The sequence below is a fragment of the Lissotriton helveticus genome, chromosome 1_1 (assembly GCF_964261635.1).
Source record: "Lissotriton helveticus chromosome 1_1, aLisHel1.1, whole genome shotgun sequence".
Classification (NCBI taxonomy): domain Eukaryota; kingdom Metazoa; phylum Chordata; class Amphibia; order Caudata; family Salamandridae; genus Lissotriton; species Lissotriton helveticus.
Genome location: NC_136057.1, coordinates 1,678,542,282 through 1,678,569,644, shown reverse-complemented (window position 1 = coordinate 1,678,569,644; position 27,363 = coordinate 1,678,542,282). Strand labels below are relative to the sequence as shown.

Genomic DNA, 27,363 nt, shown 5'->3' with positions numbered 1-27,363 from the left:
AGGCACAGGTGCATCGTGCATGTACTAAAGCAACTGCACTTCCTGCATTCTTACTGGCAGCAGGAAATGTGAGTTGCTAGCACAAATTAAAGTGCAGATTGGGGTGGTATCATTCTGCGAGGCAAGAGTGGCAAAAGAGATATGTGCGCCATTTGAGTAGGCAGAGCTCCTCTGGCTGCCAGTGGCTCACAACCACGCTCTACTCGGACAGCCTCATAGGTCAAAGTTGAGCAGACCCTATGCTGCTGAACATACCAGTCCCACTGAGCCTTCCATGCCCCTATGAGCTGCACTGCAACTCTCCTTGACCAAGGAGAAGGTCCGGTACTTAAAGGGAGAAAATCCAAAAGTACGGGAACTCAGCACTGGCGAGTGCCAGTCCATTTGAAGCCCTGGTCACAGTCCTCTTCTCGGTCACTTCCAATCTTATCCCATTCTCAGAGCCTCTCCTCAGCCCTTGTTCTCTCATTACTCTTCTCAGCCCTTACTTTCACTGTCCTGTCTTCAGCCTTTTTTTCTACACTAATGCGCTAACCCTGGGTTTCACATTGCTCTTGTAACCCATTATGTTCCCGCTCCTTTCCTTTCCTGCTTCTTGATTCACGGCGCTATTCCCAACCAATTCCTAACTGCTCCTTTTCACAGAACAACCTGCAACCTCCTGTCTACCTTTTCATTATCTTTAACAACCTCTATGCAATTTTGCACTAGTAATAAATAGTTCTTACTTGAATTCGTCAATTTCATATGTTCGCACTTGTGACATAAAGAGGAGTTTTTTCCAGCGTGCATTGCTTACCATTCTGTTTGTGCACCTGTTAGTGTTTTTTTGTTGTTTAATCTAAGCAAATGCATTATTCAGAGAGATGCACCCTGGTAGGAGAACTCGTCGTTAGTGGGCATCCTACAAGGATACATTGGGCAGCCAGGTCCTGCAAAAAAAAAAAAATGGTGATGAGGGAGAGTCGGGTTGGCACGGGGAGCCGGGCACCCTCTCGGAACGTTGTCTCCTTCAGATATTTGCAAGTATATAATTAATGTATATTAAACTTGCCACAAATAATTGTATAAGTGGAACATATGTTTCCAAACTTCAAGGTTCTCGAAATTCACCTTTCAACGTACAAAATTAACCATAACTTCCAATGGTATTCCAACATGCACTTTCGCCAGGAGTTGCCTCAATCATGTACTCTACATAAGCACATTATCTGGTGAATGCCACAGCTGTTGAATGTTTGTGAGTTTAACATTGTTTTTCTCACACTTACTTTCTCTTACTTACTTTCACACCACTGCCTCTCACTCTCTTGCAGCTCATATGTGGTTCATTGGTTTTTGACAGGCTGTCTTGTATACGTTATTCAGAGTTTATATTCCCTGCATTATTTTTTACTTAAGATAGCTCAGGGTAACTATGTTTCTTAAGCAGAGACAATTTATTAGTATGAGCCTAATGCTGCGCTGTGATTCAAATATGCATCAACAGAGCTTCTAAGCTGATAATGGAAATTCTCTCATATTCAGGGGCACTGGCATCGGAGTGGAATTGGATTTTGGGTTCTTTGGTACACTGATAAGTAATCCTGCCATATTCTTTGTCCACAGAGTCCTACTCGATTGCTGGAAGCGATGGCAGCATCTCCACGTCTGTGGCTTCCATCCAGCCGCAGCCTTCCACCAGCTCGGCTCCCAGCTCCCCGGGCTCACGGCGCTCCGTCAGCACCCTCAAGAAGTGGTTCACCAACCCTGTGCGGAAGCTGAGTAGTGGCAGCAAGGTGGAGCGACAGGTCAAGAAGCTGGAAGGTCGACCAAAACGTGGGGTGGAGGGCCGGCGGCGGAGTGCTGATGATGGTGGCAGGCGGAGCTTTGATTTGGGTGTGCTCCGCAAACCTGACGAGACCTTGGCAGTCTGGCAGGATCCCAAAGGAACGGTAAGATAAAACGGTGCTCTTGTTTTTCACTTCTGGTGACCACCACTTTCTGTCACACATAGGGGTATTTTATTATTTAGAAGACTGTGTACTCATATAGCATGGACACAGCCAGTGCACAGAAAGTACTACAGTAGGACACCACAGGAATGGTCATAGGAAGTTGATGTGTTGGAGAGTTGGGAGATTTTCTGGAAGGCATGTGCATTGAAAGACTGTAAATACCGCAGTCCAGTCACTAATGCGACAGGATGAAATTTGCTGTGACAGAACCCTGTTGGACTTCCAATGGCACCTTACCTGTCACAAAATGTCCTAGTTTCTGTATAGGCCCTTCAAGCAACGGCCACCTACCTTCTCATTAATGTGAAGCTGTCCTCTCAATCTCCACTCACATGGTCAAGAAGAGCATGGTAATAAAATAACGCAGCAGCGATGTTTCAATACTTTTTAAATAACCATAGAACAGAGCCCATTTCCTATACCCTCTTACTTTGTTGATTGTATAAACAAGTCCCAGAATTGCTGGTTTCTGTTTGTATGATCTTTCGTCTTTTCTCTCCAAGTTCAGAAAATTTGGCTTTCTAAGACTACACATTTCTAAGATTTGCAAAATATTACTGTTGCATTTCTTCTTGCATAGTTCATTCAGGTGTATCAGAGAATATTCTCATGTCTTGCACTTTGTATAGATGTCCCTATTCCCTTTAAAATGCTTCATTTCAGAGTGTCTGGACCATCAAGATTGGAGGTGGGTCTTGCTAAACTACAGCACCAGCCTTGGGATTAATCCCTAAATGAAGATACAAAGTGGCAGAAAACAGTGAAGTAGCCTGCAGAACGTGAGTGGAGACTAAAGCGGATGTAACTCATCTGCAGACACAACCTGGAAATGCTGGAGAGAAGGTACGGATCAAGGAGTCAGGTTGTGAGCTGACTTTGAAGTGGTTTCATCAGTGGGATTGAGCAGGGGCCTTGTGGTGATGAGGAGCGTGGCCCCAAGCAGTCCAAAGGTAAATTGAGAGATACTTGAGTCCCCTGATTCTGGGATCTAACCAATGGACTATAAGCGGACAGATAAGAAGACAACCTACATGGTGAGAGACAAGGTGAATGGTCTTCCCATTCCCCCACCCAAAGGGGAGAAATAAAGGTACCAAAGGTGTAGGAGGCAAAATATAAAACAAAAGGAAACAGTACATAGGAAAAATCATCAATACTCTAACTAGCATCAGGATATAATAATGTCGAGGAGACAGGAATGCTGACTAACTTGGTGAAAGAAATTGCTTTTCCAGTAGAAGGGATGTAAGACCTACAGGGGGAGGCCTTGGACAAATAAACCAGCGGTGAAGGCATAACCTGCTACACTTTAAGAAGGTCTGGGGGCCATTGGCAGAGCCCAAGCACCCAATGGGGTTTAAATGGTGCCAGCAGATGGAGATGTAGACTTCAACAAGTACATACTTGCAAGGTGAGTTCCTGTGGTTTGGCCCGTAGCTGATAATAAAGAAGAGTTGGTTGCTAGGACACCACTGGTGCAGAGAGGATAACATTCTGAATGAGTTGTAAAACAAGCAACACAAGCCTATGGATATAGGTGTGTGCGACAGGAAAATTCCCCCAAAAAATACTAAACAAGACATGGAGCTTCAACAAGAAACAGCAGCAATGTCTGGGGAGAAAAAAAGATGACAGCCAAATAACCAAGGAAGATCTCCACTTACTTTTTCAAGGCTTGTGTAAAGAATAGAAGGCAGATCTGAAACATCAGGTGAAAGAAGTTCACAGAGGACTACCATACACAGTGAACATACTTAGACAAGATGTGGCCCAAGTCGCAACAGGGTACTAGTATTGAGATAGAAAATGGTCTTACTACTTATACTAGACTCAGACATGAAAGGGAAATTACAAAATGAGGACTCAATTTGAAGTACCCCACACTAAAATGGAAGACTTCTAAAACTGCATTATCGGAGACAGCATCAGGGTGCAAAATATATCAGACGAGGTGGCAGGCTCTGACATAATCTGTAGCAGGAAAATACTTTTTGTCGAGTCTTGGATTTGAAGATTGATGAAGAAATCCATTTAGAAAGATGACCCAGGAAAGTAGGATCTATCACCAACCCTAGAGACATTGTTATCAAAATAACAATGTATCAGCAAAAGGAATTGCTCATAAAATAGACTAGGAATAAGAGCCCACTTGACTTCTACAGTGTTAAAATGATGCTGGTACACATTCGCCAAAAGGAGTTGTTTTAGGCCAATCATGAAGGAACTGGAGAAGCAACAAATATGTTTGAGATGGACTTATGTGGAATCCAGTTAAATTTTGGGTGTGGTGGACCTCTTAATCATTAATGAGATGGAAGGAGTGCCACTATTGAGAAATAAAACAATGCGGTCGAAGAGTCAGTTATACCCACTCAGAACCATGCCAATCTCAGAACAGCAACGAAGAAGGGATGGAAAATCCAGAGAAATAGTTTCAAAGATGGGACAGATTATCACAGAGACACAAGGACTGATCTGAGGATGGACATTCTAAAAACAACAAAACAAATGAGGCAGCTGTCCTGAAATATGTACTTATAAGGTTGCATTATGGTATAACAGACAGAAAACTAAGAAAGAAAATTGTCATTGTCTACACGAAATCCGAATAGGGTCTTATGACACACTGGGCCGATTGGCTGAAGGGCGGGAATACATTAATTCATGGTGACCACCTGTGGGAAGTAAGCTTCCAGCTTGGACCTTCTGTCTCTGGTTTTGCTTTTCTGTTTAATGTTCACTGTCATTTTTGTTGTGCTACATGTGGAGGTTGTTGGGTTTGGGGGGCAAAAGGAAGGGAACACTGTGTATGATTACAAAAACATAAGGAAGGAAACAATCAAGGCAAATTGATAATGAAGTTAATAGACGCTCGGTTCAAAGATTTAACATTTAATATCAGGGTCTTGAACTCGCCAATCAAGACTCCAAAAGTATTCACACAGCTAGGGGAATTCTGGGCAAATATAGTCTTTTTTAAAAAATCGTTTTACAAGAAATGCACCTACAGATGGGAGAGTACAGGTGTTTTAAACAGAACATCTTTCTATCCAGGTGCATGCACGTGGCACAAACAGACTTGTGGGGTGGCGATTCTGTTTCTTGATACAATTAAAATCATCAATTTCAAAACCATGAGGGAATGTACAGGAAGATATGTGATGGTTAAGTGTAGAGTGGCGGTGGAAATCTGGACAGTTCTATCGTTCTATGGTATCAGTCAGAGTGAGGAAATGTTTCTACTGGAGATTCTCATTCTGTGGTCGCAGTCAGGGTAAGGAAAATGTTTCTACAGGAGACTCCCAGGAAACTAAGTGGTTTTGCAGAGTGGGATGCAATAATGGGACCACATAATCCTGGGATAAACTGAGAACATGACAGGTCAGGGAGATTCCGTAGGGTGATTAATATGATATCCTTAGAAACAAAAGAAGGTCTACACGATATGGGCCTAATTGATACCCAATGACTACTACAACAGCAGGAAAAATACACAATTACTACTGACATTTGCATCACACTTATTCTATACAGGGATTTGTATAAACATCTGCATGACAGTGAGGCTAAATTTCTTCAGAATCAAACCACTATCATTAGAGGCTCAGTCTCCCCCCAGATTTACAGAGGTCCAGAAGAACAGTCGAGCTGAACCATAACGCTTCATCAAATCATTATGTGGTATTACTACCTAAGCCAGAAAAGGACACAATACTTTGCATATCCTGTTGCCCTATAGCATAGCTAAATGTAGATATTATACATGAAAGTACTAGCTAACAGATCATCTTAGGTAGGCCCTACATACCCACAGGGCAGGGTGCGTGGTATTTAAAAAGTAAGTATATAATAACAACAAGAGAGAGAAGGAGATAAAGGAGTCACTCTATGTCCCCCTAATCAATATAAAAAACAACAAAAGAGTGAGGCCAATCAATGCCAAAATAGAGATAGAGCCAACACGAGGGGTCACTCTTGTTTAAAAGAACCCTCACTCGCCAACCTAGTTGGTGACATGCTTCATCATTGGGTCCCCACCAGAGAGGCTGAGTGCCTCTCTGGTGTGCTACAATGCCTTGTTACAGCGCAGCAGGTTTTTGTGTAGTGTGAGCGCAATTGTGAAAAAGTATGTTTTACAAGATACCTTGGTTTATTCCCAAAAATGTTTTTGGTGGAAAACCAGGCACCTGTAAAAACAAGTAAGTTGGATGTTTTTTATCTGGCTAAATTGACCAGACACACCCTTTTTATCTAGGTGTGCAAAAATTGGTCAACATGTTTCTGCTTCAAAATGCTACTGGCGAAGCATTCATCATGACCAACCCTCCACGGCAGTATGCGCACGCTAATGCACACCCTAACCTGTGGGGGATGTATAGAACAAACTCACGGTTTATCCAATCAAGCCTTCAGGTTTTCCGAAAGCCGATAGAATGTGAAGTAATAGAAGACTTCACAACATGGGTCCCCGTGTGGGGCGGTGACATCTAGTCACACATTCACAAAAAGTACGCGCCCACATTTCACCTGCAAGCTGCCTTCCGTGGACCCGAGGGTACATTCTTCTATCGGCTTTCGGAAATCCTGAAGGCTGATTGGATAAACCGTGAGTTTGTTTGCTACATCCCCCACAGGTTAGATTGCGCATAACATCCCACGTGTATATAGATATATATATATATATCCACAAAACTTTGCAGACCTATAGACCTATTCTTCGTTCTACATTAGCATATGGTGTAAAGTTTTATGGCGATTGGTCAAGGGAGTGCAAAGGCGGGGGGGCATAAAATAAATATATAGAATATTATAAATACATTTCTCTACCTATTAACACTTTAATAAAATGGTAAACGGTAGGAAACAACAATAAATTCTACTACTCACGTAGATCTAACACCATAACCCAGAATGCAGCGAAACATAGAACACAGACAAACTTTCCTGAAAATGACATGGCTGTCTTTTACTTTTGGTAAACAAAACCATTAGCCAATCACATACTGCCTTAAATTCACATGTACCGTGGTATACCACGGCACAGTCTATAGCTTTTAAATTGTAACTTTAAAACTCCTTACACGATGCACACATGCTACCTAAAATGACCATTTACACAAAATAATGTATTTTCCTGCCACATTACATCTGTTAACAAACTTTCATACTACTTCTGTTTCTATTAGCACATTCCACTGTATACCACTCCACTCTACGCCACTCCACTTTACGTCACTCCACTATTTGCCACTTCACTCTAGGCTAATCAACTGTACGCCACTCGACTCCACTAAAATCTATGCCACTGAACTCTACACCACTACACTGTACGCTATTACACTCTACGCCACTCCATTTTATGACACTCCAGTGTACGATAGAACGCTTTATGTGGATCTGCTCTACGCTACGCCACTGTACATTATTTCAATGCATACATGCCACTCCACTTTATGACACAACACTCTACTGTATAAAACTCTATGGCACTCCACTGTACGCCACTTCAGTGTACACCATTGCAGTGTATGCTATTCCTCTGAATGCCACTGCACCTTACGCCACTTCACTGTACACCACTCCACTATGCCCCACTACACTCTACCACAATCCACTGTACACTATTACACTGTGCTTCACTCCATTCTATGGTTCTGGGGAAACATCCTTTACCACGCAACTTTTACCACACAGTGCTTTTACAATGCAGGTTTTACAACGAAAACCATTACAACGCATTGCACTGGGGGGCGCTCTAGGATAGGGAATAGTTTTAATTTACTATCCAACACCTTCCCTACTATCCACCGGGACTGGAGTTGGAATAGTAAATTAAACTATTCACTATCCAGCACCCCCCAAAGCAATGCGTTGTAAAGGCTTGCGTTGTAAAACTTGCGTTGTAACAGCATGCGTGGTAAAAGCATGCGTTGTAACAACGTACATCCTTGGTTCTGCACTCTATGCCACACTACTCTATCCCAATCCAAACCACTCTACTGTACTACAGTCTGCACTATTCCACTGTAAGACACTCCACTCCACGCCACTCTACTCTACACTATTTCACTGTATGTCACTGCAATCTATGTCACTACACTGTATGCCAGTAACATTCAATGTTATTCCATTCTACACCACTCTACTGTATGCCACTCCACTCTATGCTATTCCACTGTACGTTATTACATTGTAAGCCACTTCAATCTACCCTGCTTCACTCTACAACACTCCATCCTATTGTATTCCACTCTAAGCCACTAGACTGTGCGCCACTCCACTTTATGCCACTCCATTTCGTGCTATTTCACTGTACACCACTACACTGTATTTCACTCTATGCCACTCTACTCTGCTCTACTCCACTGCACGCAACTCTACTCTACGCTATTTCACTTTGCACCTCTTCACTCTCTGCTACTCCACTCCACCCTATTCCAGTGTACACTACTACACTGTACCTGACTCCACTCTACGCCAGCCCACTCTACATCACTCAACTCTATGCCACTCTAACACACTCCACTGTGGGCCACTATGCTCTATGCTATTCCACTGTATGCCACTACACCGCTAACACACTCCAGTGTACCCCACTGCACTGTACACCACTCCACTGTATGGTATTCTACTGTATGCTGCCCAACTGTACAACACTTAAGTCTGTGCCACTCCACTTTATGCCATTACATTATACGCCAATAAACTCTACACTATTCCACTATACAACACTCCACTCTATGCTATTCCACTTTGTGCCACTCCACTCTACACCACTCAAATATATGGTATTCCACTGTATGCCCCTCCACTGTACCCCTCTCCACTGTACCCATTCCACTGACCCACTCCATGGTATGCCACTCTACTCTTCTCCACTCCACTGTATGTCACTCTACTCTACTCCACTGTACACCACTCCACTCTATACCGCTCCCGCCTATGCCACTGCACTATACGCCACTCCACTATACACCACTTAAGTCTATGACAATGAACTGTATCCAACTACACTCTACCTTGTTCCACTGTACTACTGTCATTCTACTGTACGCTATTCCACTACATGCCATTCCAGTTTATGTCACTACACTGTACACCAGTAACAGGCAAAATTATTTCACTCTACACCACTCTACTGTAAGTTACTCCACTGTATGCCACTACAGTCTACCTAACTACACTGTATCCCGATCCACTCTACAACATTCCACTCTATGGTATTCTACTCTACAAAACTTAGTGCCACTACACTGTATTCCACTGTACACCACTTCACTGTACTCCACTCCACTCTACGCCACTCTACTCATCCACTGATACTACTCCAGGGCATGCCACTCCACTCTATTCCACTGTTTACCACTGCACTGTACTTCACTCCACTCCACTCTACAACACTCTACTGTAGGCCATTCCACTCTATGCCACTCCACTGTACGCCCCTCTACTCTACACTATTCCATTGTACCGAGCTCCATTCTAGCACACTTCAGTGTATTCCACCACACTGTACTTTATTCCACTGTATGCTGCTGAACGACGCTCCAGTCTACGCCACTCCACTGTATACTACCACACTATACGCCAATACACTCCACACTACTCCACTGTACTCAACTCTACTTTATGACACTCCACTCTATGCTGTTGCACTGTTTGCCACTCCACACCACTCTAATATATGCTATTCCACTGCATGCCACTCCATTGTTTACCACTCTACTCTGCTCTACTCAACCCTTTTCAACGCTACTTCACTCTATGCCACTCCAGTCTACTTCACTGAACTGTATGCCACTACACTGTATGCCATTCCACTCTACAGCAGTCTACTCTCCTCTACTACACTCTGCCCTATTCCACCATACCCCCCTCTACCACTCTACTCTGCTCTACTCAACCCTTTTCAACGCTACTTTACTCTATGCCACTCCAGTCTACTTCACTGAACTGTATGCCACTGCACTGTATGCCATTCCACTCTACAGAAGGCTACTCTCCTCTACTACACTCTACCCTATTCCACCATACCCCCCTCTACTGTTCTCTATTCCACTATATGCCACTCCATGCCACAAGACTTACACCAGTAACACTCAACGTTATTCCAGTCTACACCGCTCCATTGTAAGCTACTCTAATTTATGCCACTCTACTCTATACCACTCCACTCCATGCCACTCCACATTTCACTGTACACCTCTCCACAGTATGCAATTACACTGTCCACTACAGTAAACACAACTACACATACCCCTCTCTACTCTACAACACTCCACTGTATGGTATTCCACTCTGCAACACATCACTCTACGCCACTACATTGTATGCCACTCCAATCTACACCATACCACTCTACTCTATTCCACTGTGCGCCACTACACTGTACCTCACTCCACGCTATGCCACTCTACTGTATGCCACTCCACTGTATGCTATTCCCCTCTATGCCAGTCAACTCTACGCCACTCAACTGTACCCCTTTCCAGTGTACACTATTCCACTGTATGCCACTCCAGTGTATACCATGCCACTCCACGCCACTCCACTCTACACTGTTCCACAGTATGCCATTACACAGTGCCTTAATGCACTCTGAAAAAATAACAAAATATCCTTTGCTTGGCAAATACTGAGAGATCTGTTACTCATTCACTCACCTAAATCACACACATTCAATCATGGGGGATACAGTACCAATTGAAAAAGCAGTGTACCAGTACACAAGCAAAATATAAGAAATGCTATGTATCAATTTATTAAAAGCATATAAAGCAATTGTAGCAAATTTTAAAAAAACGTTAATCATTCATAGTATATTTATGTTCAAAATCAAAATACATCACACTATTAATAAACAAATGAATAGACTCAATAACTAAGACAATTAGATGAGAGTATTAAAAAGACACTACACTTTGTCATAAAGCAACCATATCTGTATGAGGTATCTTTGGGGCTGGACCCTGATGTACAAAAGACAATCAATATCTTGTGTAGCAGCCCACTGTGCGGATTATGGTTCATTTGTGTTGATGTGTTTCAATAGTGTTATCTTGATTTAAACCATCTTTATCAAGACTAAAGATATTACTCTCTGATGATATCTTAAAAAGTAGCTTGACCAAAGTGCAAAAGTCGCTTCTATCCTGAAACTCCTTGTCGGGGAATATAAATGCTTCTCCCAACACCAGAAAATATATTTTTTTAAACCTTGTATAAGGATCAATATGAAATGCAGATTTGAACAACAGCTAGCCTCACTGTCCTTCTTTCGTCGTAGAATCTCCAGCGCCATTAGGGGATGACCTCCAATGTTAGTATAATGCTGCCTACTTAGGCCTGAATTATATATCACAGGGTTCCTATATGCCCTTCATTTGATAGGGTCTTAAATCCTTTAGTATGGCAGCACCACTCCACATCCATCCGCTGTAGAAACAACCCTGTTGTGACCAAGACCCCGGGAAAGGTCTAAACACTTCTTTTTTGCCATCTAAAAGATTAAAAATCATTCATTACAGCAATTGGAGTGACTCATCTTTTCTCTGCCACAGCATTTATCGGTGCAATATATATATATATATATATATATACACACACACATATATATATATATATATATATATCTATATATATATATATATATATATATATATATCACAACAGTTCAGCACGAATCAGCGCGCTCTCAGGAAAATAGAAGCCACGTGATCAAACCATATTGCATGGCGAAACGCGTTGTGGATTAAACAAGACTAACACCACCCGAATTGCTGGCTTCTACTTTCCTGAGAGCGCGCTGATTTGTGCTGAACTGTTGTGATATTGATTTGCCGGTTTACTCCGCCGGCATGTGCGCCACTCTTCAAAGGTCTGAGTGGTCCAGAAGGAGTGTTGAGTAGGTGGATATATATATATATATATATATATATATATATATCTATATATATATAAGTTTCCTTTTATTTCCTTTTATCCCGTCAAAGCTGCCACACTCACTGCAGTGGGTGCCACGGCTTGCGAGGATGGAACTCGTGTATGCATTTAAGTTTTCCCACAAAGGTACGTTGTGCACTCACAGGCTCTTGTTAATCAATTCTTTACTCAAAGTTCGTAATAGACAATCGAATAACTGACAGACGTGTTTCACCCTCCTGGGCTTTGTCAATGTCAGTATACACGATTAGAAAGAAGTAGGGTACGAAGTTCCTTGGTGCATTAAAAATCTTGGTCAGAGACCTAGTTATAGTCACGGTGGCAGGCTGACCTGTCAGGTGGGTAGTGGGAGGAAAGGAATTCCTCCTTTCGGAACTAATGCCCTAGCTAGGTGTCACGCTTCATCATATGGGCCTGCTCCTCGTCAGGTCGACGTTGCAATACCCGACAGGCACCCATAAAGGGGCTCTTTATTGGAGATCTTTTGTTCCTTGCCGTTAGGTGCTGTGGGTGTGAGGGACCTAGTGTGTTTCGGATGTAGTAGTGAGTAGGATGGTTAAAACAGGTCAGGGGTCCTATGGAACCAACTTTATTCTAGCAGGGTCCTTGTCTGATTAAAAAAGGGGGAGAGGCGACTATCTGACTGTAATGGGTCACGATAAGGGCGCTCTACTCCTGGTGGGTCAAAATGTTTGTCACCTATTTGTCTGGGGGATCAGTGGCTATTCTTAAGGACCTTAATTTGAAAGTTATCAACACCCATTGGTAAGGTGGGAACCTACCTAACACTTTATATATACCCGTGGGGTCAGTGGGCAACCTAATCACTATTTAGTAAGTGCCTCATCAATTCCAGCGGGCTCTGGACACATTGAAGCTATGTGTCTGGTTCAAGTAGAAACCGAGTGGTAGACCTATCCCGCACCGCTGGACCCGCGATTACACATTCACATTTTATTACGTCATGATTTCATTGGGCAGCAACTGTTGATCAGTAATGGAAAATGGACTACCATCTATTTGGTTCAGAATAATGCAAGTATATAAACAGTATTTGTCCAAGGCTATCATATGATAGTTGGGTTCCCATTTGACATCATGTATGCGTCTGAGAAAATCAGAACTGTCTTTACAATGCGATCTCAAATTAACAACAAAAGGTGCTAAAGACAAGTCTAAAAAGATAAAAGTGTTTTCTAATAGTCCCCCATTTGAAGAGACTATCGGTCTCCCTGGTGTATTTATGGGGTCTTTATGAATCTTTGGTAAGAAATATATACAGGGCACTCGTGGATTCTCGGTCCTCAAGAAACCGTACTCATTATCGTCTAACAGTTTTTTAACTCAGAAATGTAGAAACTTTTCCCGTAATGTTCTCTTCCACCATATATGGGGCATCTTGATTTCATTCCCTCTTTTCAGACACATTTTTACACTTATGATTATGAATTCATTTTTAATTTCCCAATTTTCTTACATGATCACATCCCAGTGATCAAACATAGATAGTAGCACCACATCATGCTCTTTCCCGAATTGAGTTGTACAATTTACTTAGAACTCTGGGTACAATACCTTATATTAAACCTAGGTGTAATCATTTAGTGTGGTGTGATACAGTCGAGGTACATATTTAACTGTTATTAGTATAGTTGCAGTCTCATGATTCATCGAGAAAGGGTACAGTACCCAAGATTAAATAGGTGTGTATGTGGATACAGTTGCTGCACATGTTATTGTTTAATGTGCCCCATTTGTTATCGCAATTCTACATTATATCATTTCCCAGAGTTCTCTTTATTGTTCTTGATTGTTGTGAACATGCTGCATTCAAGCTTGCAATACTGTGTGGTCCTGTGATTGCTTGAATAACTTTATTGAAATCGCGAACGCAGATAAAACCAAAAAAGCTGTACAGCGATAGCAGCCGATAATGAAATAGTTTGAATATGCAAGCAATGTGGCACAATTGTGTGTTATTATAAATATTGCTAACTAAGATACATGCTTGAAGATAGATTGTCCCGGGATGGTTTATATAACTTTATTGAAAACGGGGACGTGGATGAAATAGCGATGACATGTAGCTGCTACAACCGAGAATAATGTTGCATAATCACGCATGTATACCCGCTGCAAATTGTAATTATATTATCGAGATATATATTTCTATTGTTTTATCGTTTAAGATAGACATGCCCAAGCAGTCATAATAAGTTTGAACAGCACTGGTAGTGTTTTTTCACTTTCTATGAACATGAAATTGTATTTTTTAAATAAATTTGGATTGTCACTTTACTCGAAAAAGGCTAACGCCGAAACGCGTCCTCTTCGTGCACAATAAAGGATTGTGCAAAGTCCCCTGGTGTGCCGCTTTGTTCTTTCTTCTGAATTGCCAGGGGAGATTACGTGTTGACACATATATATATTTATTCCATGGTTTTAGTCCGGTTTTTAGACGACGTTTTTTCATGGGTTTTATCTGGAATTTTCAGTTTTTTACCTCTGATTTTACCATTCTTTTTAATGGGGCTCTAGCCGGGAATATTGATGTGGGTTAAACTTAGTAATCCATAACTGTTTACATAAATTTTCTTTTGACATCATGTTCTTCGCTAGGGTCTCCCATAAATGAATGGTACAATTTTTAGTACTGGCTAAAATAGTAGGTGTACCCCAACATAGTGACTGTCATGACGAATATACTTGTCTGTCTCACACTGGACTGCACTTTATATGTATTAAAATTTTGCACTGGCAAGATATGATATTAGGAAATACTATGATCAATAAGCATCAAACAGGCTTCTCTAATTTATTATGTTAAAATAAGTTATGGTGTATTATTAATTGGTGATGAATTAAGATTGTATTTTATGATTTTTCCACGTATTTATTTGCGACATTGCACAATATAAGGCCTGACTTACAATCAATACTAATTGTTTATGCAGGCGCTGTTAGAAGTATTTCTTCTATTTTCAATGCGTTGGGATAGGATGAGAGGAAAGGAAAAAAAAGCAGACATTGTGTGTGTTTTTTTCACCATTTGCCCTTGTATTTATTGCTGATTGGCGTGGGGCATGTCATGTGACCAAGGCAGTGTTTCACTGTCGAAACGCGTCATGCCGGGCACTCGCCATCACGAAATGCTGCTGATTTTATGGCAATAAACTGCACTTGAATTCTACTGAACACGCTGTGGTCCGTACCTGAATTATTGGGGGATCCCGAGAGGAACAGGATTATGGAAACATATATATATATAAATAAATATATATATATATATATATATATATATATATATATATATATATATATATATATATATATACATAGATAGATAGATAGATAGATAGATTACCTACTGGCGGTCGCCAGTAGTTTGTTATAGTTAGGACCTACTTTCCATAGGAAATCCACAACATTCTATTTGGAATAACTTTGGCGCCGGTGGACGAATCTTCGCGAATTTCTCCAAGAAAATGGCCTGCTCGGTTCCGCTCCTTCCCTGAAAGTGTGGGGGTGATTCGTGAAGTGGGGGCCAAGAAAAAAGGGGGTCCCAAAACGTGTTTTCCCCATGCAATTTTCCATAGGGACCTTTAGCCAGGGCTACAGCCCGAACGGCTGAACGGAATTACACCACATTTGGCAGAGAGGTAGAGTTTGGTTCGCAGATTGTGCTTTTTGTTAAATGGTGTAAATCCGTTCAGTAGTTCCTGAGAAAATCAAAAGTAAAATCATAGCGATATCTAGAGACGAAGTACAGCACGCGTACCGAAATCCGTAAAATTACGAGCACGAGCTGCTTGCTGATTGGATGTCAACTGTCTGTCAACACTCCAAACCAGGAAGTGTTGGCAGCCATCTAGTGCCTCGGTAGAACCGAGTCACAAGAAAACAGTACAACAAAGTTGAAAAAAAAGGAAAGGGGGCAGTGTAGAAAGATCCTGACCTTCTAGGCCTGCTCAGGGGGTCCCACATGGATCTTTAGGCTTCCAATTAAAAAAATAAATAAATAAATAAGAAATCGCGGGGTACGCGTATAGGTAAAAAAAACTAGAAATAAGTTTTATTCTTAATTAGCCTCCCGGGGGGCCAAATCTCGGGGGCAATTTTTATCCATAAAGGGGCGCTTGTAAGGCCCCCGCACCCCCGTGGACCGCTACCCCCTCAGGTTTAAAAAAAAAAAAAAAGTATGTTTTCAGCTCCCCCTCCCCCTGTACACGACCCGGGGACCGCTACCTTCCTGGGGCAGTAATTTGTAAAATGACCTTTCAGTCCTGGGGACCTGCACCCCCAGGGCTATTTAATGTTGGGAGGGGGTCACGCGGCCCCCCTTCTGGAGCCCTTGATGGCCATGGGGGCCACCGCTTCCCAGGGCTGGCTCCTGCAGTGTCTCGTGGTGCCTACCCCCTGGACACTGCTGTTTGCTGTGGTAGGGCGGGAGCGTCGCTGTTCCCACTTTACCACTGCAAACCACTTTCCTATTTGAAAGAGAGAGCAAGTTAATCTGCTCTCTTTTTAGTAGGAAAGCAGATTGGTTTTCGATAGAGAGAGCAGCATGTAAGCTGCTCTCTCTGACAAAGCAATGCCGGCTCTCGAAGGACGCGGGGTTGATCGTGGGGGCATTGGGGCTAAAAAAACAGGGCCATATTATCAAGCCTGGGCGATAAAATTATCGCCGCTTTATCGGCAGGAAACTGCAGATAAAGTGGCGATAATGGGCTTGATAATATGCTCTATGGAATTCCAATCGAAGCTCATGTCAGATGTGAAGGACATCTAACATGAGCTTCGATTGGAATTCCATAGAGCATATTATAAAGCCCATTATCGCCCTTTATCGGCAGTTTCCTGCTGATAAAGCGGCGATAATTTTATCGCCCAGGCTTGATAATATGCCCCACAGTAAGCATGGGCGTAAAATCCGCTCCGCTCGCGGATTTTTCGGATTTTCGGCAAATCCGCAATCCGCGAACTCTCGCGAATTTGTCGAAAATCCGTGAATCCGCTCGCGGCGGATTTTTTGCTTGGTTGCGGCGCGCGGCGTGGTGCACGGCGTTCACTTTCCGTCATTTTAGCGTTTGCCGAGTTGTTTTTCTTTGCGAGTGACGCGCCATTTTAGATCTTGCTGCGTGTTCCCGCGGGAGTTTGTCGCCCGCGAATACGTACTCGCGGCTTGCCACCTTGCACAGCACACCTCGCGAGAGTTCGCAATTGCGAACACGTAGTTGCGGCGGAAAGGAACAATCTCGCACTTGCGAAATAGAGATTTTGCAATTTCGCACAAGAAAATCACCAGCAAACAGGATAAACCTTCAGAAAATTATGATTTTTATCAGAATCACTCCTCAGGTTGACATTTGCATGGCCTTTTTTTTTTGCAAGGAGTCCATTTTGGGGGGGGGGGAGGAAGGAAGTGCCCCACAGTCTCCAACTTCCTGTTCCTGTCCAGCAGGCTCCTCCCAGTGCTTTGTCCATCTCCTGGTCACTTTCATTTGGATCTGGAGCTGGAAGGATTACTTTTTGTGGGTGCTGCTGGATATTTGGATTTGAGGCCTTTTTGACTGTCTTTGGATCACTTTTGGATTAGAAATCAACTTTCACAAGTAAGTTTGTTTGGGGCATTACAGTTGCTGCAAGTACAATTTTGGAACTTTTTCAGAAAATTAAATAAATTATATTGTGGGTAGCCACAGTATCCAGTAGGACCAGGGTTGGTTATGGGTGCATGATACAACTGTTTTGTTGAATTTAAACACCATTGAGGCCATGGATGGGCTGGGATTGTGCAGATTTTATTGTTTTTTGTCGTTTTTTTGGGCCTGCTGGTGTGGCCCTTTGCCCAGGGGTGGTGAGTGTTGCATGGGCCTAGTCTTTCTGTGGGGTGTCTTCTTGAATTTAAACATAATTGAGGCCATGGATGGGCTGGGATTGTGCTTATTTTATTGTTTTTTGTCGTTTTTGGGGGGCTGCTGGTGTGGCCTTTTGCTTGCCCAGGGGTGGTGGTGGTGCATGGACTGAGTGTGCCTGTGGTGTTGTCTCACTCTCTTTGATGTAAACATCATGGATGGCATTGGATTGTGGTGATTTCTGGCTGTTTTTCTGTTTTTTGGGGGTGTACTGTTGATGTGGACTGGCCATGTGGGTGGTGGTGGTGGCCATCTTGAGTGCTGGCTGGTACAGGCAACATGTGCTTGGGGTGTAAGGGGGCCATTTTGAGGAGAGGCAGTGTCTGAGGCCTGCACTTATTTTGCCTACTTTTCATCCCTTATGCCCAGGGGTAGTGAGTGTTGCATGGGCCTAGTGTTTCTGAGGGGTGTCTTCTTGAATTTAAACACCATTGAGGCCATGGATGGACTGGGATTGTGCAGATTTTATTGTTTTTTGTCGTTTTTTTGGGCCTGCTGGTGTGGCCCTTTGCCCAGGGGTGGTGAGTGTTGCATGGGCCTAGTCTTTCTGTGGGGTGTCTTCTTGAATTTAAACATAATTGAGGCCATGGATGGGCTGGGATTGTGCTTATTTTATTGTTTTTTGTCGTTTTTGGGGGGCTGCTGGTGTGGCCTTTTGCTTGCCCAGGGGTGGTGGTGGTGCATGGACTGAGTGTGCCTGTGGTGTTGTCTCACTCTCTTTGATGTAAACATCATGGATGGCATTGGATTGTGGTGATTTCTGGCTGTTTTTCTGTTTTTTGGGGGTGTACTGTTGATGTGGACTGGCCATGTGGGTGGTGGTGGTGGCCATCTTGAGTGCTGGCTGGTACAGGCAACATGTGCTTGGGGTGTAAGGGGGCCATTTTGAGGAGAGGCAGTGTCTGAGGCCTGCACTTATTTTGCCTACTTTTCATCCCTTATGCCCAGGGGTAGTGAGTGTTGCATGGGCCTAGTGTTTCTGAGGGGTGTCTTCTTGAATTTAAACACCATTGAGGCCATGGATGGACTGGGATTGTGCAGATTTTATTGTTTTTTGTCGTTTTTTTGGGCCTGCTGGTGTGGCCCTTTGCCCAGGGGTGGTGAGTGTTGCATTGGCCTAGTCTTTCTGTGGGGTGTCTTCTTGAATTTAAACACCATTGAGGCCATGGATGGGCTGGGATTGTGCAGATTTTATTGTTTTTTGTCGTTTTTGGGGGGCTGCTGGTGTGGCCCTTTGCCCAGGGGTGGTGAGTGTTGCATGGGCCTAGTCTTTCTGTGGGGTGTCTTCTTGAATTTAAACATAATTGAGGCCATGGATGGGCTGGGATTGTGCTTATTTTATTGTTTTTTGTCGTTTTTGGGGGGCTGCTGGTGTGGCCTTTTGCTTGCCCAGGGGTGGTGGTGGTGCATGGACTGAGTGTGCCTGTGGTGTTGTCTCACTCTCTTTGATGTAAACATCATGGATGGCATTGGATTGTGGTGATTTCTGGCTGTTTTTCTGTTTTTTGGGGGTGTACTGTTGATGTGGACTGGCCATGTGGGTGGTGGTGGTGGCCATCTTGAGTGCTGGCTGGTACAGGCAACATGTGCTTGGGGTGTAAGGGGGCCATTTTGAGGAGAGGCAGTGTCTGAGGCCTGCACTTATTTTGCCTACTTTTCATCCCTTATGCCCAGGGGTAGTGAGTGTTGCATACTTGCATGTCCCTAGTCTTTCTGTGGGGTGTCTTCAATGTAAACATCATGGATGGCATGGGATTGTGCTCATTTTTCTGTGTTTTGTCGATTTTTTGGGGTGTATAACTGAACTGATGTTCCTCTGTCTTCCATTGCTTTTAGGTGCACAAGAAGACTCAATAGAACCACCAGTGCCAGGAAGAAGTCCTGCAGCGGTGTGTGCAGCATAACGTCACGCGACGTCACGTCTGGACACAGAACCCTCTGCAACTCGTGCAACTGCTGCCTGCTGACCTGCTCTGAAGAAGATGGCCCCAAAAAAAGTAACCCGTAGCTCCTCTAGCAAGAAAGGTGCCAGTAAGGAGCAGAAGAAGCAAGTTACCAAGGACACTGGTGTGCCGCCCGCCCCTTTTTTTGTGAGTAAAAAAAAAAGTATGCCTGCAGCAGCTGCAGCGGGATCTGCTGGGGACCAAGCTGGCAGCAGCACCCCCGCTCCATTGGGCTCAGTGCCACCACCACCACCACGCCAACTTAAGTCCAAGCCCTTGAGTGCTGCAGAGGCAGCCAGTATACTTCTTCAATCACCATCGACCAGTGATGTTGGCTCATCGCAAGAAAGCAGCAGCAATGTCCCTCAATCAACACAGGTTGTTGTAGCTCATCTGACGAGTGTTGAACAACCACAGCGGCAACAACAATCACATGTGCAAGTACAAGCCCAAGTACATGTGGAAGGAGAGGCAGCGCAAGGAGATGCGCATGCAGAGGTGCATGGAGGGTCACAACAAGTGCCCACAATAGTTTTTCCTCCCGAAGTAGGGGCACATCAGGAAATCGACAATCAAGGCGAGGTATCATTTGAGGAAGCCACTCCTCCTGATGATCCTTCATTGTCTTCCACAACCCTAGCAAGGAAGAGATCAAGGGTGGTGTCTACATCCTCTTCAAGCACACCTCCTTCTGATGATACGGATCAAACTTGGGAACCAGCACCACAGCCGTCTGAGAGTGAGGCACACCATGATCCAACAAAGGTACTTAAGCGTAAAAGGAAGCTCGTCCAAAGTCTCAGACTTATGGAGTGTGATGAGGCTCAACAAGAAGTGGCGGATACTGCTGCTGATGAAGACTCTGCCAACGACGACCCAGTCATCATAAAGGTCACTGCAGCCCCAGCGGGCATGCAGCAAACAGACATTTTGACCCTAGCCCAAAGAGCTGCTGCGCGTGATGATGATGATGATGATGTTGTCGATGAGGAGGCAGTGGAAACACCACAATCATTGGAGTTAAGTAGTACACCAACTCGTCCCGCTTCCATATTTCTTTCTGGCAAGAAGAGACCTGCGTCAACCTCGACCTTAATTAGTGGCGGTGAAAGTGGAAAACGTACAAAAGTTGGCCAATCCAGATCCTCCACTTCATCTGGCATTAGCTTCATGACCACCACCACCACCAGTATCGCCGCCTCCTCCAGGTCCCACAGACACTTCAAGTCCCCAGTTTGGGACTTCTTTACTGTTTGTCCCAAAAATCCAAGGTTTGCCATTTGTACCCTTTGTAAGCTTGCAGTTAGTCGTGGTAAGCCAGGTAGCAACTATGGTACCGGCGGCCAGAGTGGTCATCTTGACAGAAAGCACGCTGTCCAATGGTTTGCGCACCTAGCTGCGATCAAGAAAGGCCAAAATCAAGGAAACGTTGATGTTTCATCTGATGTTGACGAGCAGGAAGAAGACGTGTCAAACACTTCCCTTACACCCAGTACCCCTCTCAGCAGCACACCCAATGTGAGGCACACTAAGAGTGTTGGAGCGAGTGAGACACCAACGCACAAAAGTTCACCAGCGAGCAAAATTGGGTCAACGAAGTCATTATCAGCCCGTAAATGCTTGGTCCAGGGCAACATTAGAACAATGCTTACTTCAGAGGTGCCATATGAACGCAACCACCCACTGACGCGTCTGTATAACACTAAGCTGGCTAAAATGCTAGCTGTGGACCTTCTACCTTTTTCTTTTGTAGAAGCGGTAGGTTTTCTTGAATTAGTTGCAACGCTCTGCCCTAAATGGAAGGTTCCGAGCCGGTTCTATTTTGCCAGAGTTGCGGTTCCAGCACTACATGAAGATGTGCTGCAGGCGATTGGGGCAGCTTTGCAGAAGAGTGCTGTTCACACAATACATCTGACAACAGACATGTGGACCAGTGGCCCAGGCGATGATTACATGTGCATCACTGCACACTGGGTCTCTTTTTCAGGTGTTATAGCAAAGCTAAACGCAGGTGTTGACCCGGACCAAGTTTTCAAAGCTGCTCGGAAACATGCAACACTAGCCATGTTTGCCTTGGAGAAAAGTCACACAGCAGAAAACCTTTTGGAAGAGTTTGACAAAAAGGTGTTGTCAATGCTATCCCCCCTAAAACGCAAGATTGGTTATGTTTCCACGGATAATGGCGCCAATGTAGTTAAGGCCATGTTACAGGGTCACCATGTTAGAGTGCCGTGTTTGGCGCACTGTATCAACCTGGTAGTTCAAAAATTCTTGAGTGATAAAGAGAGTCCAGCGTTCGAGGTAATGGCCACCTGCCGCAAAATGTGCAACCATTTCAGCCATTCTTTTAAGGCCCGGAAGCATCTGCGGAGACTGCTACTTCAACGTGGAATGCCAGTGAAAGCACTCATCCAGGAGGTGGCAACACGTTGGAACTCAACCTTCTACATGCTTGAGCGTCTGCATGAGCAGTATACGGTACTCGATCACTATTTCTTGACAGAGGCTACATCTCAGAAGGAGGACCTGCGGATGAGTAAGGCGCAATGGGCCATAGTTAAAAGCCTGACAGACATGCTTCGTCCTTTTGAGTTCTTCACGCGTGCAGTCAGCCAGGAGGACTGTAATTTGGGAAAAGCTATCCCATTGTTGTGCATACTGGAGCACCAACTGATGGCGGTTTCTTCTGAGTTTGAAAAAGATGAAAAAAAAAAAAAACATTTCATTTTGTCTGAGAAATTATTACATCGCCTACGTGGTGATGAACGTCTTAAAAACATCAACTCAGATCAGCATTACATTTGTGCTACTATTCTGGATCCACGCTACAAAAAGGCGCTGGCAGACAACGCATTCTTTCCTTTCGCTGATGCAGATGTTCAAAAGTACAAACATTGGTTAGCCTGGTCAGCCAAGAGGTTTGAAAAAGAACGGCAGGTTATTGAAGGAGAAGCCAGTACATCAGCATCAGCATCAGCAGGCCATCCGCAGTCACAAGAATCCACTTCTGCACCTGTGGCTGGGGCACAAGTGACCTCTCAGCCGTTAAAGACACCGGCAACTGGATCATCTGCACCACACACAATGACAACACTAACAGTGGCTGGGGAGGAGGATTGGCTAAGTTTGATGGGGTATGGTTCTCGAAAAAATGTCACAGGCACAGCAAAAAGTAAGCAAAGTGGAGGAACAGTTGATGACCTTGAGTCGATGGTGCAGGACTATCTGAATGACTCAACAGTGGTCTTTCTTAATGAGGAGCCATTGCAGTATTGGCATGGCAAAAAACAATTGTGGCCACAGCTCTACAACCTGGCTATAAACTATTTGTCTTGCCCACTCGCAAGTGTGTCTTCTGAACGTGTTTTCAGTGCTGCTGGTGGCATTGTAACTGCCAAACGGAGCCGCCTATCGCCCAAAAATGTGGAGCGGCTGACAATGATCAAGATGAATCAGCACCTCATACCACCAGATTACAAAGTGCGAGAAAGCACGCCACATGAAGACGATGAGGACAGCAACGTAGATGAGGGGATTTTTTCTCTGTTCGGTGCCACTGACCTCATCCAGCCTGAATTCGCAGAGTATGATGACGAAATCTTGTTCTTATTCCCTGACACCGAGCCCTGAAAATGAGACAATCAATCAAGAACTTTCTTTTTCGTCCTTATTCACTTTTATTCCTGTGTGCTTTGTGTCTCTCTTTCTTTGTTTTGCACAGTTAATTTAATTCAAACTTTAATCACCTAATCCCAAAAACAAGACCATCATCAGAACTGTCTTCACTTGTTTGCTTATTGATTTGAAGGTGCCGCAGTCTACATTCCTCAGGTTCACAAGTTCTGAAGAACATGCTCCTCTATCCTCCTCCTCCAGACTGCGATTTCCCTCCAAGCAGAGTGCTGGATTACGCACAATGAAGAAAGACTCAGCACTTGTGGGGGTGTTGTACTTCTTTGCGGGTGAGTTGACGGTTTTGGGCCCATTGCTGTGAAGCTCTAATAATGGACAAAAGTGTTTTGGACCAAATATGAGGTGGAAATTTCTTGCCGTTTTTGCTGACTTGCTTGCCTTTGAGGTGCTCTTTGGCGGGGTTCCGGGGGTTTGTGTGTAATTTTTGGTGTCTGTCGAAGCACTGCTGCGACAGTCTAATCTTGATTGCATTTGCTTTTCAGGAAATCCGTGGTGGAAAACAGGAGTTATGATGATTGATGATGATGACCTAGCTGAACAGCGCGGCATTTGGAACGAAGGCCGAGAGATATTGTAAGTATGAGATTTAGCTTTTTCGCTGTTTGGGGGTGTTGTCGGGTGTTTTTTTGCGGGTGGGTTGGCGCCGGCGGGTCTTGCCTGGGGCATTCCTGGGAAGGTCTAATACCGGATACAAGTGTTTTGGACAAAATCCATAAGGAACAGCCTTTTTTTTGCCATTTCTTCAGACATCTTGCTCAATGTAGCGTTTTGGGGGGCTTCCTGCTGTTCGTGGGTGGGTTGCGGCCGGGGTCTCTGTCGAAGCACTGCTGCGACAGTCTAATCTTGATTGCATTTGCTTTTCAGGAAATCCGTGGTGGAAAACAGGAGTTATGATGATTGATGATGACCTAGCTGCACAGCGCGTTACTTTGGACCGAAGGCCGAGAGATATTGTAAGTATGAGATTTAGCTTTTTCGCTGTTTGGGGGTGTTGTCGCGTGTTTTTTTGCGGGTGGGTTGGCGGGTCTTGGCTGGGGCATTCCTGGGAAGGTCTAATGCCGGATAGAAGTGTTTTGGACAAAATCCTTAAGGAAAAGCCTTTTTTTTGCCATTTCTTCAGACATCTTGCTCAATGTAGCGTTTTGGGGGGCTTCCTGCTGTTCGTGGGTGGGTTGCGGCCGGGGTCTCTGTCGAAGCACTGCTGCGACAGTCTAATCTTGATTGCATTTGCTTTTCAGGAAATCCGTGGTGGAAAACAGGAGTTATGATGATTGATGATGATGACGACCTAGCTGCACAGCGCCGCGTTTGGACCGAAGGCCGAGAGACATTGTAAGTATGAGATTTAGCTTTTTCGCTGTTTGGTGGTGTTGTGTCGCGTGTTTTTTTGCGGGTGGGTTGGCGGGTCTTGCCTGGGGCATTCCTGGGAAGGTCTAATACCGGCTAGAAGTTTGTTGGACAAAATCCATAAGGAAACACCAGTTTTTGCACTTTTTGTAAGTTAGGGTTCGTTAGGGTTAGCCCTAGCAGCAGGATTGCATGTGTTTAGGGGGGTTCTATTGCAACGCGGTTCTGTTGTTGTAGAGCACTGTTGGAGCGATGCTGGCTATGGATACTTTTGCTTGCAGGCAAGTGGTTTGAATACAATCCACGGTCTGTATTTGGGTCTACTGTTACTTTCAAAGTACGTTTTGTAACCATTTTTCTGCTAGGCATCGTTTTTGGAGATATGATTGGGTTCTTCTACATTTTTGCGACTGGCTTTAGTAAGGGTCTTGGTGGGAGCATTGCTGGGAAGGTCAAATTTTGTTCTAAAACACAGTAGTACACCCACCTTGAGGGGAAAGATCCGCTATAATATTTTGGCCATACTTATTGATCCTTAAAAAGGTGACTCAGACAGAGCACGCAATTTCAAAAATATTGTACTGTCTATTAGGGAAATCAAAGTGTCACTTTTTGAACCACACAGCGTACATACCTTTTATTTATTTATCAGTGGTATTGTAATAGCACTTCCTGTTTTCCGTTCAATAATTACAGGCCGGGTTTCAGTCAACATCCGCCAGGCAGGCAGTGGACAGGGTGTCTCTTCTGTCAGTGTTCACCACCACATTGATGGACGAAGCGTCAGCTGGAATGGAGGAGTGCCGCCAATAAGAGGAATTGTTTGCTGCATGCAACTTACTTACCAATTTCAACAGGACAACTCCAACAACATACGCAATACAGATACAGTATCCATTGTTGTCTTTTATTCTATGAGTGTGACTGCTGCATGTGCTTACCTTTACTTTGTAACCAAAGATTGTCTGTAAACTCTGTATCTTCAATTATTGTTTGTCCATGCTCTGCTTTTTTTTTCTTCTCTCAACAAAACCTACCCAAAAAGAAACCCCCATTCCCATCCATTTTACAAACCCTAACCCTCTTCCCCCGGGCTGTGTTGTTTTGCTTGATGTCTGACTAAAATGACATCAATAATTCCACACACTTGCTGGGGAGGATAAGGTGATAGCAGCAACAGGCTGGTGAAGGAATACGAGGATATCTTCTAGACTTACTCAGCTTCAGTACTATATCTTCTAGTAGTAGTAGCCAATGTCAAATAAATTCAACGCAAGTACTAGTTATACTTGCAATACTTTACCATTTGTTAGGCTACATTATGGCACTGTTCTAGTGTACTGTCACCTGCTATTTTCTCGATCGTACCGTAACCGTTGTAATGCTACAGTAAGGAGTACAAACAAGGTTTCGTTTTCTTTTTTTCCATAGGCATGCAACTGCCACTGTGTCACACCACTAGTAACACCGCAATGAGGAAATGTCACCCGCCCAGGAATGACAACGTTAATCCCCATTTCACCTGGAGCCAGCCCTGGGCCTAGCCCTAATTTCTAACACAAATTACAGGTAAGATAAGCGTTTGGTGGGAGGTAGTATAATGGAGTATTATTTCGGAGTAGACAAGAGATTGACGGTTGTACTACTAAAGTCCTACGACTGTTCATGAAAACAAAGTTACTGTTACACCCCCGCCCCCCACCCACCAGACTGAAAAGCAGTAAAAAACAGGTATGGTCAGATAAAGTTGAAAAATATATTTATTTATCCCTAACAAAATAATCTCCCTCACCCACCCTAACCCCAACGATTGTCTCTGAAACGTCCCAAAACGATCCCAACTCCCAAATCCCACCCCCCAAAAGTCTATAAAAAAAGGGCAAGGGACACTCCACTACTGGAGGGTGCTGGTGCTGGTGCATGATGCGGCATGGGCATCATACTCCTTGCGGAGGGTGGCAAGCTCGGAGCGGAGGCCCTTAACCAAGGTCTTATACCTCAGGACCTCCTGCTCCAGGTTGGACATGCGGACTCGTAGGCGGCGTTGGCGTTCCTTGCAGCTCCTGTGGGGGGCAGCTGGTATTTCGGGTGCTTGGCGGTGGCGGTCGGCTTTCTTAGCCCGGCTCGGTCCCGCTGGTTTAGTCACGGAGGAGGATGCAGTGGTCACAGTCGAAGATGTTGCCCCGCTCGACTGCGTGTCCTCCTCCTCCTCCAGGGCCACCAGCCGCCGATACTCGGCGACTGTGGCCTCCAGCCTCCGTTGCCGGGCCAATCTAGCCTGCTCCCTCCTTGTTGTTGATTTGGAAGGAGCAACTATATGAAGAAAGAAAGACATAGTCTGTAACCAATGCTCCTTATTAATAACACAAAGTGATTGAGCCGAAAGTTGGGTCACAGAGTACAAGTAGCAAATTGAAAGCACAGTACATAACTATTGAGGACAGTATCTATGTAACCTCCCACTTCTGCATCCTTGCTCTAACAGTAGTGGTAGTTTAATGAACTAATTCTACGACCACTATGGAC

The 27,363-nt window shown here is 44.3% G+C and overlaps 1 protein-coding gene across 2 annotated transcripts in view; it reads left to right on the top strand.

Annotated features, from left to right (window-relative positions):
* The window catches only part of ARHGEF25 (Rho guanine nucleotide exchange factor 25), an 896,541-nt gene that overhangs the window by 451,900 nt on the left and 417,278 nt on the right, over positions 1–27,363 (top strand). For both annotated transcript variants that reach the window (XM_078688964.1, XM_078688966.1), the window contains one exon: positions 1,609–1,934. In XM_078688964.1, the coding sequence (XP_078545090.1) occupies positions 1,609–1,934 (326 nt within the window). The remainder of the gene's footprint in view (positions 1–1,608; positions 1,935–27,363) is intronic.